This window comes from Fundulus heteroclitus, chromosome 21 (genome assembly GCF_011125445.2).
Source record: "Fundulus heteroclitus isolate FHET01 chromosome 21, MU-UCD_Fhet_4.1, whole genome shotgun sequence".
In the NCBI taxonomy this organism is placed as follows: domain Eukaryota; kingdom Metazoa; phylum Chordata; class Actinopteri; order Cyprinodontiformes; family Fundulidae; genus Fundulus; species Fundulus heteroclitus.
This window is the reverse complement of record NC_046381.1, coordinates 9771497-9785863: the sequence shown is the minus strand read 5'-3', so window position 1 is coordinate 9785863 and position 14367 is coordinate 9771497. Positions and strand designations below refer to the sequence as shown.

At 39.9% G+C, this 14367-nt stretch overlaps 1 protein-coding gene across 1 annotated transcript in view; it reads left to right on the top strand.

Moving 5' to 3' along the window:
• The window catches only part of smchd1 (structural maintenance of chromosomes flexible hinge domain containing 1), a 62258-nt gene extending 47981 nt beyond the window's left edge, over positions 1–14277 (top strand). Inside the window, 19 exon segments of the mRNA XM_036125166.1 lie at positions 1605–1766; positions 2670–2801; positions 2918–2994; positions 3608–3765; positions 3842–3951; positions 4032–4093; positions 4360–4447; positions 7055–7186; positions 7326–7481; positions 7557–7683; positions 9574–9693; positions 10484–10569; positions 10659–10778; positions 11866–12047; positions 12385–12509; positions 12800–12870; positions 12944–13112; positions 13761–13916; positions 14012–14277. Coding sequence (XP_035981059.1) covers positions 1605–1766; positions 2670–2801; positions 2918–2994; positions 3608–3765; positions 3842–3951; positions 4032–4093; positions 4360–4447; positions 7055–7186; positions 7326–7481; positions 7557–7683; positions 9574–9693; positions 10484–10569; positions 10659–10778; positions 11866–12047; positions 12385–12509; positions 12800–12870; positions 12944–13112; positions 13761–13916; positions 14012–14124 — 2346 coding nt within the window. The 3' untranslated portion in view covers positions 14125–14277.
• Positions 14278–14367: the final 90 nt, after the last annotated feature.

Below are 14367 nucleotides of genomic sequence, written 5' to 3'. Positions count from 1 at the left end.
GGCACATGCCTCTGCTGACATCACAAACTAGAGGGGTCAGTTAAAATTATTTTTTTCTTTAATACCTATATTTGTGTTTTCTTAGTTTTTTTGCCTTATTTATCTGTTTCAGAAAGGTATCATATCCTTTAGATCATTTTACTTTCATTCTGTATGAATACATGGAGGTCCAAACCCTTAAGCCCGACCAGCCCGATCACGGGCTAAGAAGGAAACGCCCATTTTTCGCCTTCTCTAAAGTTGTTGAAACATGGTAATATTTTTTTTGTGGAGCTATTCTTGATTTATATCAGTTGTCTGTTTTCCAGGGTAAATTCCTTTTGAAACCCTTAACAGGCTTTAGTTTAGCTACAATAAAATAGAAGGAAGAAGTTCATAAAGCGTACCAAATCTTTTATAGCCAGGTTGTTGTAAAAAAAAGAAAAAATAGCAAGGGCTAGTTTGATAGAGGACTTTTATCCTATTTTTAAATCAATGCCTATAATGGACAGTTTGAACGAATACAATCTGTTATTTTGCTACAAAGTTATTTTTGTTAGACCCTTTTAAAAAAATGTTTATTGTAAATGTTGAATGTGTCATTTTAAACAAAATCTTAACTCAAAATTTAATCTGTATTGTTTAATAAAAGTAAAAGTATTTCGCGTACACTTGTACCGAGGAAAAAAGCTAATGATCTTCAGTTAAAGTGTTATTTTCAGTAAATGTGAAGTTAGCCCACCTGATCTGAATTCGAGAGGTGTTCTGTTGTTGGACTTCTGTGCTCGTCATGGATTGTCCATAATGAACACCATGTTCAAGCATAAGGGTGTCTATATGTGCTCTTGGCGCCAGGACACCCTAGGCCGTAGTTCAATGATCGTCTTTGTTGTTGTTTCATCTGACCTACGGCCGCATGTCTTGGACACTCGGGTGAAGAGATGGGCGGAGCTCTCCACCGACCACTACCTGGTGGTGATCTGGCTCCGATGGCGGGGGAGGAAGCCGGTCCGACCGGGCATGCCCAAACGTAAAGCGGCAGGCGGCTCGGCTGGTCGCTGAGGCAAAAACTTGGGCATGGGAAGAGTTCGGAGAGGCCATGGGGAAAGACTTCCATACGGCTTCGATTCTGGTCCATTATCCGGTGTCTTAGGAGGGCTAAGCAAAGCAGTACCAACACTGTTTATAGACGGGGTGGTGTGCTGCTGACCTCGACTCGGGACGTCGTGCTTCGGTGGGCGGAATACTTCTTCCATTGAGGAAGCAGAGCCTGAGGACTCTGGGTCGGGTTCTCCCATCTCTGGTGCTGAGGTTGCCGAGGTTGTTAAAAAGCTCCTCGATGGCAAGGCCCCTGGGGTGGATGAGATACGCCCTGAGTGTCTTAAGGCTCTGGATGTTGTGGGGCTGTGTTGGATAAAGCGACTCTGCAAAGTTCCATGGACATTAGGGGCAGTTCCCCTGGATTGGCAGACTGGGGTGGTGGTCCCCCTATTTAAAAAGGGGGGACCGGAGGGTGTGTTCCAACTACAGAGGAATCACACTCTTAAGATGGATGGATGGATGGATGGATGGATGGATGGATGGATGGATGGTAAAGTCAGTTAACCTCCTTACTTTGTTTTTAGGAGAGCAACCATTCTATCGAGGTGACTGGAGTCCGTTTCCGCTCGGGGTCTCTTGGGTCCAGAGAGATTTGCTTCAGCTACAAAGACTTTACAGAAAGTGTCATCCTTAAAGTTACACCAGGTGTCCCTTCCCAGCTTAAACTGGTCAGCGGTCCGGAGCAGGTAAAAAAAATAAAAATAACTTTAGCTAATATTTGTTTTTAGTTTGTGTGTTTTGAATAATAACTTCCTTTTACTGAGGCAGGAGAAACATTACTGTAGTGTTTAGTAAATTAGCTTCACATAAAAATGTGCAACTTGATACTACCCTTTTGTGTGTGCATGACTTTTTTCTGTAGCTTGAAACAGCTTTCAGACTTTGACCTCTCACTTACATTTATACAAGAATACATTTCACAACCCAGAGCTTGTTTTGTGACTTTGCAGGTTGTTTTGTTATCATACTGTTTCCACAAAAACCATTTCAAGCGTTACTGAACTATTTTCTATCCTATTTACTTTTGATTAAAATAACTCAGAGCTCAACATAAGGTTTAATACTGAATGTTTATTCTGCAAAAATCCTGAATATGAAACATATTTTAATCTGTAAAATAAACCATCTTAAATGGGCAAAACAACACCTAACAGAGTTTGTTTTAGTTGAGATGAAATGTTGGAAAGAGCTCATATCTATGAAACTCAACATATTGAGAAAGGGAAAAATCTTTATAATCTGCAAAATCAACACTCTTTAGCTGATTGGCTATGTAATAGGACTTGCAGCCACATTTGCCATAAGTCACTACTTGGTTTAGCAGGTCTGGATGAAATACCAATTCTGATGAAAGAGCTGTCCTCTGACCAGAAGTACATCTCCATTGACTATTGAAAAGAAAACTTTATATCTGCAGTAGTTGTAGGTGCTTCCTATTTTTCATACTGGTTCTTTTGAAATATATTATTCCTAATCGAAAACATACAAAACCTTATTTTCCTTTAAGGAATAGTTAGTTTGAGCTTCTCTATCCCCTGACAGTTTTACACAGCTATAAAGAACGGATTGTTTTTTTTATTTGTTTTTAGCCCTTGCAGGTTTTGAATGGTCACAATATTCCCGAACCATTCATTATACAACTGTGTGATAAGTGGGGAAATCCTTCCCCTGACCAGAACACCAATGTTAAGATAGAATGTCCGTCGTCCTTGATGCTAAAGGTTAGTTTGAAATAATGTGCAACAAATCAAGCTGTGTGCCAGTGCACTGTTAAAAAATTCCTCAACTGAGAATCATGCTGTTTTATCAATGTAATAAAATGTTGTCATTATACCAGCTCACAGCAAATATTTCAATGCCTGTGGATGCAGAGGGGAAAGCCTGCTTTGTGGTTAATACTGTGAAAGGATCAAAGTAAGTATTACAAACACATCTGGTACCAGTTTTGATCCAGTTTTACAGTAACTGAACATCTTATTTGCGTTCTGTTTTAAAATTGAATTATAAAATGGCTATGTTTATTCATATTAATACGTTTTTTGTCAATGTATAATTATTTTATGCTCCACCCCAGGGGAAACACTCTATCTTTTAAATCCTGTGGATTTTCACGATTGATTTATTGTCCCTTTAAAGCATCACTACATTAGGATGACTTTTGAGTCTGTATATGGCTTCAGAGTGAGAAGAAATGTGAGAAGTTGTATGGAACGCTGTTGTCAGTTTTATTGAAATGTTTGGAATTATAGATTTAGGCAATTGTTCAAACACATAATAGAAAACTGAGGAAAATTAACAGCTTGGAAAATATGACCGAAACAGAACATAAATATATCTACGCAGCTTAGGGATAGACTACATTCAACTTTTCTACATTCCTAAAGATTCCACATACACAACGAAATGTATTCAAGGGCTAAAAAAGTGGAGTTTGAATCTCATGTCCCCTTTAAAAAAAAGTTTACCCAGACCTTTGGGTTTGGACAGATGCAGGAGTGCAACTGTTTTTACTATCTTTCTCCTTTAGGGGGCACTATACGCTGCAGTTTGAAGGTTCCTTAAATGACAAATACATCCCTGGCCCATCTGTGAACCTCACTCTTCTCCCTGATCCCAACAAACCTGTTAGACTCTCAGTGGACTACGATACAAGTGCCAGGTTTCCCGCGGGAGGCAAATTTCCAGGTTCATATTCTTCATTTTGATCTTCCTAGTCTTTGAAATGTGCAGCAAATTAATGTCAGCTGTATTTATGTTCCAGTTTTCTCAGTGACAGTGTTTTCTGATGAAGGGAGTCCGATGAAAACTTTTAAACCTGCAGATCTGTCCATGTTTCTGTGGGAGGGAGTGTCAACAGTGCCCCCTGAAGCAGTAAGTGGCTGAATTTCATCAAGAGGCTGTCCTCAGTAACACTAATAGAAGTTTATTGAGCTTATTTCCCCTTTGTGCAGGTCACTGAACTAAAATGCAGAAAACCTATTGAAGAGGAGAGGAAGAACTGTTATGAATTTAGGTGATGTAGTTTTACATAGTGTCTCCCTTTGCCTGTTTTTTTTCTGGATGTTTAAAGGAATAGAAAATTAGAAAAGTGCAATTAATAAGTTGGTTTTTCATTATGATTTTACAATTGATGACTCCAGTTTATTTTATTACAATCTAAATAGTGAGCTAAGGATCTAAAAGGAATGTTAACTTTTGCTCATATAAAGTGATGGCAAATATATTTATTAAAACTGTTCTTTGAAAATGTGAGAAACTTGTGTTTGTGCTGCACTACAGAGAGGAAGAAATCCCGGCACGTGTTGGGGAGTACACCATTGAGTTTTCTCTAAAACCCGACAAAACAGAAGACCATCTTAGACATCAGGTTGGTTTGCACATGTTGAGAGAGCACAGTTTAATGTCAAGTTAGTATTACATTTAAAATAATAATATTAATAATGGCACAAGGAAATATTATTAAAACACAGTCTTTCCTAAGGTTACGATATTTAGAGATGGACCATGAATAATTTCTTAACAGCAGTGTTATCTTCTTTCATCCAGTTCAAAACAAATCATTTACAAAGACACAGTAGACAGAGTTTATAGAACAGTTTGGGTATCAAACAGTCCTGGACAGCATCACTGAGAAAAATCCTTTCGATGCAATGTGATTGTATCAATGTCAATAATGCAGGACGCATACTCATTCTTGTTTGAAATACTTACTGAAGACCACGCCTTGACTTCCATTGACTGTCATTCATTTTCAACCCTTTGTATGGCCTTACCCTGACCCTTACCCCAATCATTACCTCTAAAAACCTAAACCCGCTCTAAGCCTAACCTTTACCAGTACACCTAACCTATATCTCTTTAAAGGTATACTATGCAACCGGGGTTGATTTTCCAGCGAGTCTTCCCCCAGAGGGCGAAAGTAAAAGTGGCGTGCACTGTCATAAAAATGCTTAGCTGTTCTGGTTTCTCCGTCAAGCCAGGCGCGGTTGTTTTGAGCTTAGCAGACAGGCGAACGCAACGAAAAGTAAAAAAAAAAACGGCAGTACAAACAATGACTAACACAGTGAAAGTATGAACATCAGGGTTTCCCGCAGCGCTATCTTGGGGAGGCGGCCGCCTCGCCAAACTCACGCTACCGCCTCGCCAAAAAAAAAAAAAAAAAAAATAATAATAATAATAATAATTTTTTTTTTTAAAAACTCGATATGCTTGCATGTTTATTTGACGTTAACACGCGGTTCTTTGTTGTTGCTTTCGCGCGTGCATATAGTGAATAACAGGGCAAAAACACATGCAGTTCTTGCCGTAAAGCAAGACCGACTCTCGCGGTCTTGCACGAGACTTCTGAGCCTGTGGGTGCGGGCCGAGAGCTCTTGCAATGGGGTACCGCGCACGTGACGTCACCGTCTCAAGAGCAACGCCCCTTTTGCCGCTTAGGTAGGGCACACAGGAGAGAACGCACGGATAACCCAGCTATTACAAGCGCAACAGAACCAGCGATATGACCGACTTTACAGCCGTTAAACTTTCCCAAGACGATGTCCCAGGCACACGGTTTACTGGTCGCACTGTGGAAGAACACACCAACCTTCAGCTCAAACGATGGCTTGAGGTTCAAGGGCTTAAAAAGACTGGAAAACTGGCCGAGTTGATGAACGGTAAGCTTTGTTTTTTTTTTCCTGCGCGGCGATCATGGCAGCGTTGGCCGTTTTTTTTTTGTTGTTGTTTGCAATCACCGTCCAGGAATGGGTATATGTTTAATGTTTGTCTCATTTGAAATGTTTTTGAGTAAGCTATCCTGGTAGCAGGCTATCATGTTAGCGCCTGCTACCATGATAGGCTATATGCTGTCATGGTAGCAGGCGCTACTTTATTAACATGTCGGCACCAAAATACTCTTACCTTGACTTGATGTTGCTGGAATTGGGTCAGGATGTTCTTCGGTTGGGCCCTTTCCTCCGACCAAATGCTTGCTACATATGTACTTGAATTTGGTAACTTTTTCCGGGTTGAACTGTTGTGTAGGCCGACCGCACCGGTGTACTTGGCAGTCTTGAAGAAAACATCCTTCATATGCGGCCGATCAGCGTAACTCGAGTCGCTGTTGCACGTTCCATAGCAACAATGTTTAAAAACCATGGTCTTAGATTTGGAAAAAGCAGTCGTTTACCGAGTAAAACCTAGGCTAATGCACGTCTCTTTTACAGCAAAACAGCGGCGGGTTTCCGGAGTTTGCCCCACTGCGTACCACGTGATGTGACGTCCTTGTGACGTTGTGTTTCTAAAAATAGCTTGCGCGCGGTACCCCATTGCAAGTGCGGTATTTCCCCCACAGACCACCAGGGCGGCCGAGAAAACCTTTGTTCGACCTGAAATGACTCTTTTAATCATCCAAAACGGTATGGAACACATTAATTAACTGAAAAATGTTACATAGTATGCCTTTAATTGAGAGACTCTCTTAGTTTTTTGGGGGAAATAAAAACACGTCTTTGACTTTTAAGAGATATTTTCTGAAAAAACAAATCATCTTTCATGGATGGGTGAACTGAGGTCTCAACCAAGGTGACACAGAAACATGGAAGTTGCTTGGCTCAAGAGAACAGCTCCCATTGGAATCGTAGGAGAAACCTGACTGTTTATATCACCAATACCACGGATGTGGCCATTTTTAGCCCGAATGATTTCAAATTGCAACACTTCTGCCAAAGCACATGCTGTAGATCTGACTGGTTGTTTGCTTCCTTAACTCCAAGGATTTATTTTCAATTGTAACAAGCTAGCAGTGACATGCCATATTTCTAATTCATGTAAGTCAACTATTGCTGTTAACAACAAGACCTCACTTCAGGAAATCCAAACCAACCCCTTAATGCCTCTCCAGGCATAAGCTGATCACCTAGGGTACGCTTTAATCGAAAGTCATAAAGGAATGAAGCATTTAAACTCTCATATTTTTATATTTTTCTCATAGATCACAGTACTGGTTGTGGCCAATGAACCCGTCAAACTGGAACCCGACTGTCAGCCACCAACTCCCGTTGTTTTCTACTGTACAGACATCACCAATCGACTCTTGGTTGAAAACATGACTTTGAAGATAACGGTGAGCTGCAAGTCCTCCAGTGGCTTCAGATTTACCTACTACACAAGACACTTGACCAATTTGAATGTTCAACTCAGTAAATAAACGTCATCCATCGCTACAAGAATTGACTGCTTTGAGTTTGTTTCATTCTTTCCAGGATCAGTTTGGTAATTTAGCCGGGCAGGGTCTGAACGGTACGGTGTTCATCTCAATAAAGTGCCCTGAAGGAGGAAGAAACAGAAGCCTCCCTCTGTTTGAAGGAAAGACCAGCACCCTTCACATAAGCTTAAAGGAAGGAAGTGCGCACATCAATGTGAGTAACATTCCTTACGTGGTATGAATAAAGTTTATTTGTTTGTCATGATAAAGAGCTTCATGTCACCTTTAGAGATTGGCAATCATGGAGAACAGTCCTGGTGAGAATGGAAGCAGATATATTCTCCTCTTCAGGCCTGAAGTGACGGTGCCTCCCACCTCTCTGACTCCTTTTGAGCTGCCCTTCCAGTTTTACAATGGTAAACCATATGAACGGTATTTGATAACATAGATCTTCTGCTAGTGCAGAGCTGGCACAGTGCTTCGCTGAAGTATTAAGCCCCTTGGGCATCTCTCGTCTTTTGTTGCCTCATAACCTGGGATTAAAATAGATTATTTTGGGCGTTTGCACCATTTGAGTGACAGAACCAGCCTACAACTTTAATATGTATTTTGTTTATTGTGTAGCAAACAAAAAATACAACAAAAGTAACAATAAAACATCATCATGCACAACCCGGTCTTTGTTTAACCAACTTTTGCTGTAATCAAAGCTGTAAGCGGCTTTGAATCAATCTCTACGATCTTGCCACTGGGATTTTTATCCATTCCTCAAGGTTAAACTGCTCCAGCTCCTCTATGTTGGATGTTTTTCGCTTGTGAACTTGGATCTTCAAGTCTAACCACAGATTCTCAATTCGATTGAAGTCCAGACTTTGACTAGGCCATTATAGCACATTTAAATGTTTCTCCTTAAACTACTGGAGTGTTGCTTCAGCAGTATGCTTTAAATTATTGTGCCGCTGAAAGGCGAACCTCCGTCCCAGTCTCAGATAACAGGTAGACTGACATGTTTCGCAACAATATCCCTGCATTTGGCTCCATCCACCCCACAGCATGATGCTGCCACCAGCATGTTTCACGTTAAGGTGATGGGATGCTTTGGGTTTCTGGAAGACAGCATTTTCCTTGGCGGCTGAATAGTTGCATTTTAGTCTCATCTGACCAGATTTCCTTAGTCCATACATTTGAGGAGTCGCCCCCGACTTTTGAGGGGAGTTGGCTGCACCAGAAAGCTTCAGGGGCTTCATAGCAAAAGGAGTGAACACATATACAGTACATGGCAATTTCAGGTTTTTATCTATTTTTGTTATCCTTATTTCACTTCACCAACTTGGACTATTTTGTCGCAAATCCACAACATAAACTAAGATTGAAAAAACCATTAAGATTACTGGCGGGAGCGTAACAAAATGGGGTAAGTGGTACTATCTTTTTCACAGCACTGTAGATCATTGTAAACATATATCATTTTTGCAGAGAAGATCCAGAGAAAGGAGTGAAACACAACACGGCCAGGATAAGAGACTTGATGCTAGTCATTAACATTGTGTTTACCATACAGTACACAGCTCTAAAAGTAAAATCTACATCAAGCAAGGCAAAACACAACAATGTAAAAACATTCAATGTTAGCTGAAATTTGTTTTCTGCGTAGTTTGTAAAATTATGAACCTCTGGTACTATTTTTTGACATGTTGATGTTGCTTTGTTCTTTTCTTTGGAACAAAAAAACAGTTTTTGAAGGTTTTATGATGTAGTTGTTAAATATTTCTTGGCATGTGATTTTAGTAATGACATTCTGTAGTTGTCTTTGAGTTAACATTATGGACAATGGGAACAATTTAAGCTAATTGCTTCAATATATGGTGCTGTCATTTTAATAGTTCTGCTTTATGCCAGTTGTTGGCTTGATCATTTCATCAGTGGTACAAGATATTAAAAATCAAATTTTTCCAGATTAACAATAATGAAAACTGATTGAAAAAAAATCTACTGTATATAAACATTTTCTCAGTTATTTTAGGAGCACATAATTTTAATAAAGCTGCCCTTTTTAAACAGTACAGAACAACAGGTCAGCCCCACCTACTACATACCCCCTGCCCTTAATAATGAGTATCCTCCTAAATATAGGGAAAATCTTACACATGTTTTGGTTACATTGCTCGGAAGAAAGTATAGAGGTTTAAATGCCATTTTGCCTTTCCGTGATATTTCTTTGGATTGTAAAAACAAAATTTCCTTTGGTGTATACATTATTGGTCCTCGCCCTTTTTTAATTTTTTTTATTTCTCCTGATATTGTAGATGCCGAGAACCAGCAAAAAAAGTTTGAACTTATGAGGAAGAAGGATGAGCTGACTAATGCTGCTAAAAATTGCGAGGTTTTAAGTGAATCAATTCGCAAAAAAAGAGATGCGTTTGAAAGTAAGACTTTTTTGTGATATTTATACGTTACTGTTTCCTTATGTGGCTGCATGCTTTTGGCTTTCAGCAAGAAGGTCCTGGGTTAAAAATCCCAGCCTGGTGTCTTTCTGGAAGAAGTTTACATGTTTTCTCCGGGTTCCCCTTTGGACAGTCTAAGGCCCAAAGTTGATTTTTATTTATTTTATTTTTTTGGAGGGTGAGCCAGTGACCGTATCACACTTTTTAAAACAAGTGTGAATGCTCATATTTGGTCCATGTGGCACCAAGTCAGATTTGGGTCATTTTCCAACTCATCCAATTCTTTTCGAAAGTGACTTATTTGGAAATAACCAAAGTGGATTTCATGTAACTTCAACGTCACTTTCCATTGACATTTTACACAACTTTGTGCCAGCAGTAAGTGACAGTAGTTCAGGCATAGCAATGTTAGATCTCATTAATATATGGACTGATACTTCTATTCAAGCCAAATTAGAAGGCTCACGTAGGAAATGTGCTAAATTGGCTGTCAAAGTTTCACAAAATGCCACTCTCTTTATATTCTTGTGTTTCCTCATGAACACCTGCTGAGGAGACGCATTAAATGGTTTCTGTTGGACAGAACCTTTTACAAAAGCAAAAAAAACACCTGTTTCTTCGATGTTTCCTGTACCAAATTATGGTGTGCGTAAAAGAGCTGTTTCTTATGCATGGATGGATAGATGGATGGCTTTCTTGATCTTTACATTATTTCCAGCTTTTCGTCTTCTTTATTCTTGTTCTGTAGCTTAAGATGTTCTTCTTACTCTAGATAAAGTGAAAGATGCTGATCAGAAAGAGTTTTCTCTCAGAAATGAGCTGAACAAAAGAGGCGTAAACATAGAACACCCATCATCAGTAAGTTTTGGGGATCTTTTATTAATTTTTCTCTCTAAATTGTAGTCTTTATTTTCAGTGTCCCAATTATGTGCTTTTAACTCTTTCAGATCACTGCTATTGAGGAATGTCTAAAAGAAAAGACATTAGAGGTGGAAAAAATGGAGAAAGTTCGCAGACGAGTCTGTTCCATTTCTAACAGATTCAGCGGGCCCGATGTTCTTGGAATGGTGAGGAAGACTTTCAAAGCAATATTCCACTGGTTCTCTAACTTTTTTCTGCGGCGCCGCATTTGAAGGATGAAACATTTTTCAGGCTCCTCAACATCCCAACAAAACTGGTCAAAAATGTAACTTTTAATGTTCTCTCTCTATCTCTTAATCCAGTGAGTCCGTGGCACTGAGGATTACCCAGAATCCCCATTACATGTTATAACAGTTAAATATGTTTTGTACCATAACAGTTTCTAGCAACTGTTACTTTTTTTAACATTGCCATATATATATATATATATATATATATATATATATATATATATATATATATATATTCCCTTTTTCCTTTCCCCCTATTTCCCGTTCATTTCCTTCAATAGCCGTGTTATGCTACTCTAGTGGCGCACAGGGGCCAATCTATTGTCTAGGGTCTTGCTCAGGGACCCACGGTGGCAATCTGCGGGGATCAAACCACCTTCTTGCAGCCTTCATAGTATGCACATTCACCGCTTTAACCACCAGGCCACCCCCCACCCCCCCACCCTTTCTAAACTATGTCATATTAGCAATATAATACAGTGACACATGTCTGCTGTCAAAAAAAAGGATTAAAAAAAACTGTTTAGTTCCTGCAGATGCAGCACCTGTCGTGTCTCTGGAAAGATGGTGTGAGTGATCTATGAATCTCATCATCAATAGAATACAAAGACAAGCTGAAAATATAGTGAGAATAGTATCAAGGCGCTAACATTAAAGAGAAAATTCAGTTACATCAAGTTTCATAGGTTGCAGTAAGTTTCAGGCTCTTTCAGTAGTTTATTAGTATTATTCGTCCAGAGACATCCATCGCTACGTCCCTTCAATGCAGTAAAGCCATTGGTCTGAGGATTACCCAGAATCCCTTTCTACTTAGTCTACTGATTGCAGGTACAGGCCAAAACAGCAGATGGTGTTGTTGTTCAATTCAGCAGGATTTCTGCATAATGTCCCCACAGCTGTATTTATGCTGTATTTTCTGGAAAATAAATAAAAGCTACCTGACACACTTTCACAAACTGCTGCTTTAGCGGTCTCTTCATACACTTTGTATTGTTGATTGCAGGTTGGCCACCTGGCCTTTGTTGCAGATGATGATGCTGCAAGGCTGATCTCCTGGCAACTGCAGGGAGACATGGATTGTGTCATCACCACAACAACAGAAGCAGCTCATAACATCTACAAGGACTCAGGTGGAAATCAGCAGGTCACGGCCTTCGACAGTATTCACGTGCCACAGGAAAACCGGTACAGTGATAGTAATTGATTTGATTTTTTTAAAGGTGTCAAATCCATTAAAGTAAAATCATTTATAACCTATATCTGAGAGAAATCCTGATCTGAAACCAGAACATGTTGGTAAACTAGTGGTTATTTATCACAGTCAGGAACAGAAAATGTCTAATAGATTGAAGATGAGATTGACCGGATACAAACGCGCCTGTTTTTCCCCGGTTCGATTTCTTGCCTGGCTCGTGTCAAAAATCTTTATGCATTTTTATTTAAAGCTGAAATTTAGAATCTGTCTGGCAATTCTATTACTGTGTAATTCCTTCTTTTACACAAAAATTTGAATATCTTGCAGACCCATGCCTCACATAAGAAACGGCCATGAACTTTTTAAACCTCCCGGGAACCCAACCTTTGCCAGGGACCTGCTGACTTATCCCCACAAACAGCAGAGTTGTGACACCGATAAAGTGAAAAAAGGTGATAATGTCTGTTTCAAGTTGTTCTGACGTTTATGTACCACTGCAGGTTTCATCTAGGTCTCTGTGCCTCTCTGTCACCCCAGTAGGGTTTTGGGTTAATATTTCAACCTGGTATCCAAATTCACACAGGAAGGGTGGGGGTGTTGAGGGAGTCCTCCTCACGCTCTGGAGCAGAAATAATGGCTCTTTCATCCAAGCAAAAACTGTTTATGTGATTTTCTTTAGCTTTTGGTTTATCTTACTATGGACAACAGCATCATTAAAGCTTCCCTCTTGTTTCTTTGCCAGTGTTTGAAACCTTCCTCGGTGATACCATCCTGATGGATGACTTGCACTCGGCCACCAGCTACAGGAGAGAGGTGAGTGATTTTACTCCTAACAGAGCAAACCTGCAGGAGGTTGTTTCTCCTCTAAACGCATTGCTGCTTGCAGGTTGTGAAGAACGACATATCCTGTCCCACCATACTGACCCGACAGGGGGACCGGCTCAGTGCGAGGGGCAAATTTGGCGGAGCACAGAACAGAGCGCCATCGATTGACAAGTTAAAAGTGTTTGGAGCTCCTCTACCAGAACGCTACTACTTACTGAAGGAACAAATAGGTGAAAGCTCGTTCAGACTCCTTTTAAAGCGTTTCTATTTCCCTTGTTGTGTTAAAATATTTGTTAGGTACAGGTTAGTATTTACCATTAGCATCGATGAACAAAAAGCAAACTGTTTTGTCAAAAACTTAGCATACCCTTATTTCTTCCATAGGATTTAAGGATATTAGCTACCAGGGGCGTCTAAAGAAATGCATTTACTCTGATATTCAGCATGTGTGACTCATTTGGAAGGATTGTCAGGAGAAATCGTGTTCTCTATAGCCCTGTTTACACTACCCCTTTTTAACCGTGCCGAGACCGGTCTGAGCTTAGTAACTGAAGCCCCATTTACACTATACTTGATAAACCGATCCATGCCGAGACCAGTCCGAGCTTGGATCAGTTAACCAAGCCGAGCCGACCGTTTACACACCAAGCTTATCTCGGTTCCTTTGTTGCTCCTCGCCTCCTAGTGATGATCTGCGGTACTACCGCTCTCTTGGATTGAATGCAGAACCAAGCAAAACAAAACGGGGGCCCCCTTAACAATCAGGATGTTACGCTTGATATTGTGATATTTCGGTGTTTGCGGAGAGAGAGAGAGAGAGAGAGAGACTATGTTCGTATACGGAAACATTTATTTATTCATTGATTTCTTTATGTTAGATGGGCTTCGGTCATACCGTGCAGCAGTGGAAGACAAACAGAAAGTAGAAAAGGATCATAAGGACCACTCAGTGAAATGGGTCAATGAACTGCTCCAAAACGAAACCAAGAAAAATGGATTTACCAAGGAGCTACAAGACATTGACAGACAACTTGGTACCTTTTCCCCCATTTATTTATTTGTTTTATTTTAGATTTATTGGACTATAAATAAATAAACTATAATAAAGAGTTTTCTGTTTTTTCTGCAGAGTCAGCATCAGTGAGACCAGGGAAACGAGGTGCTGAAAACTCTGCAGAGTCGCCCGGCATCGTTACAAAGCGTCCAAGACGGAACTCCGTGTCGAGAAACCTTTTAACTTAACTCGAGATTTGGCAAAAACATCTTGTTGTTAATTTAAATGTTATTATTTTGTTATTATAATTTTTGTTTGAATTTATTTTAACTAGTTTCCTTGTTCTTTTGGTGTTGTGTTATGGTAATTTTCAAAAATTGCAATAAATCACATTAAAGTTGCTCCTTCCCACTCTCTTTATAAACTTGTTTCCTTCTGATGCATTATGTTTTGATGTCATAAGCTCCTTATGCAAGGCTTTCTCTGGTTTT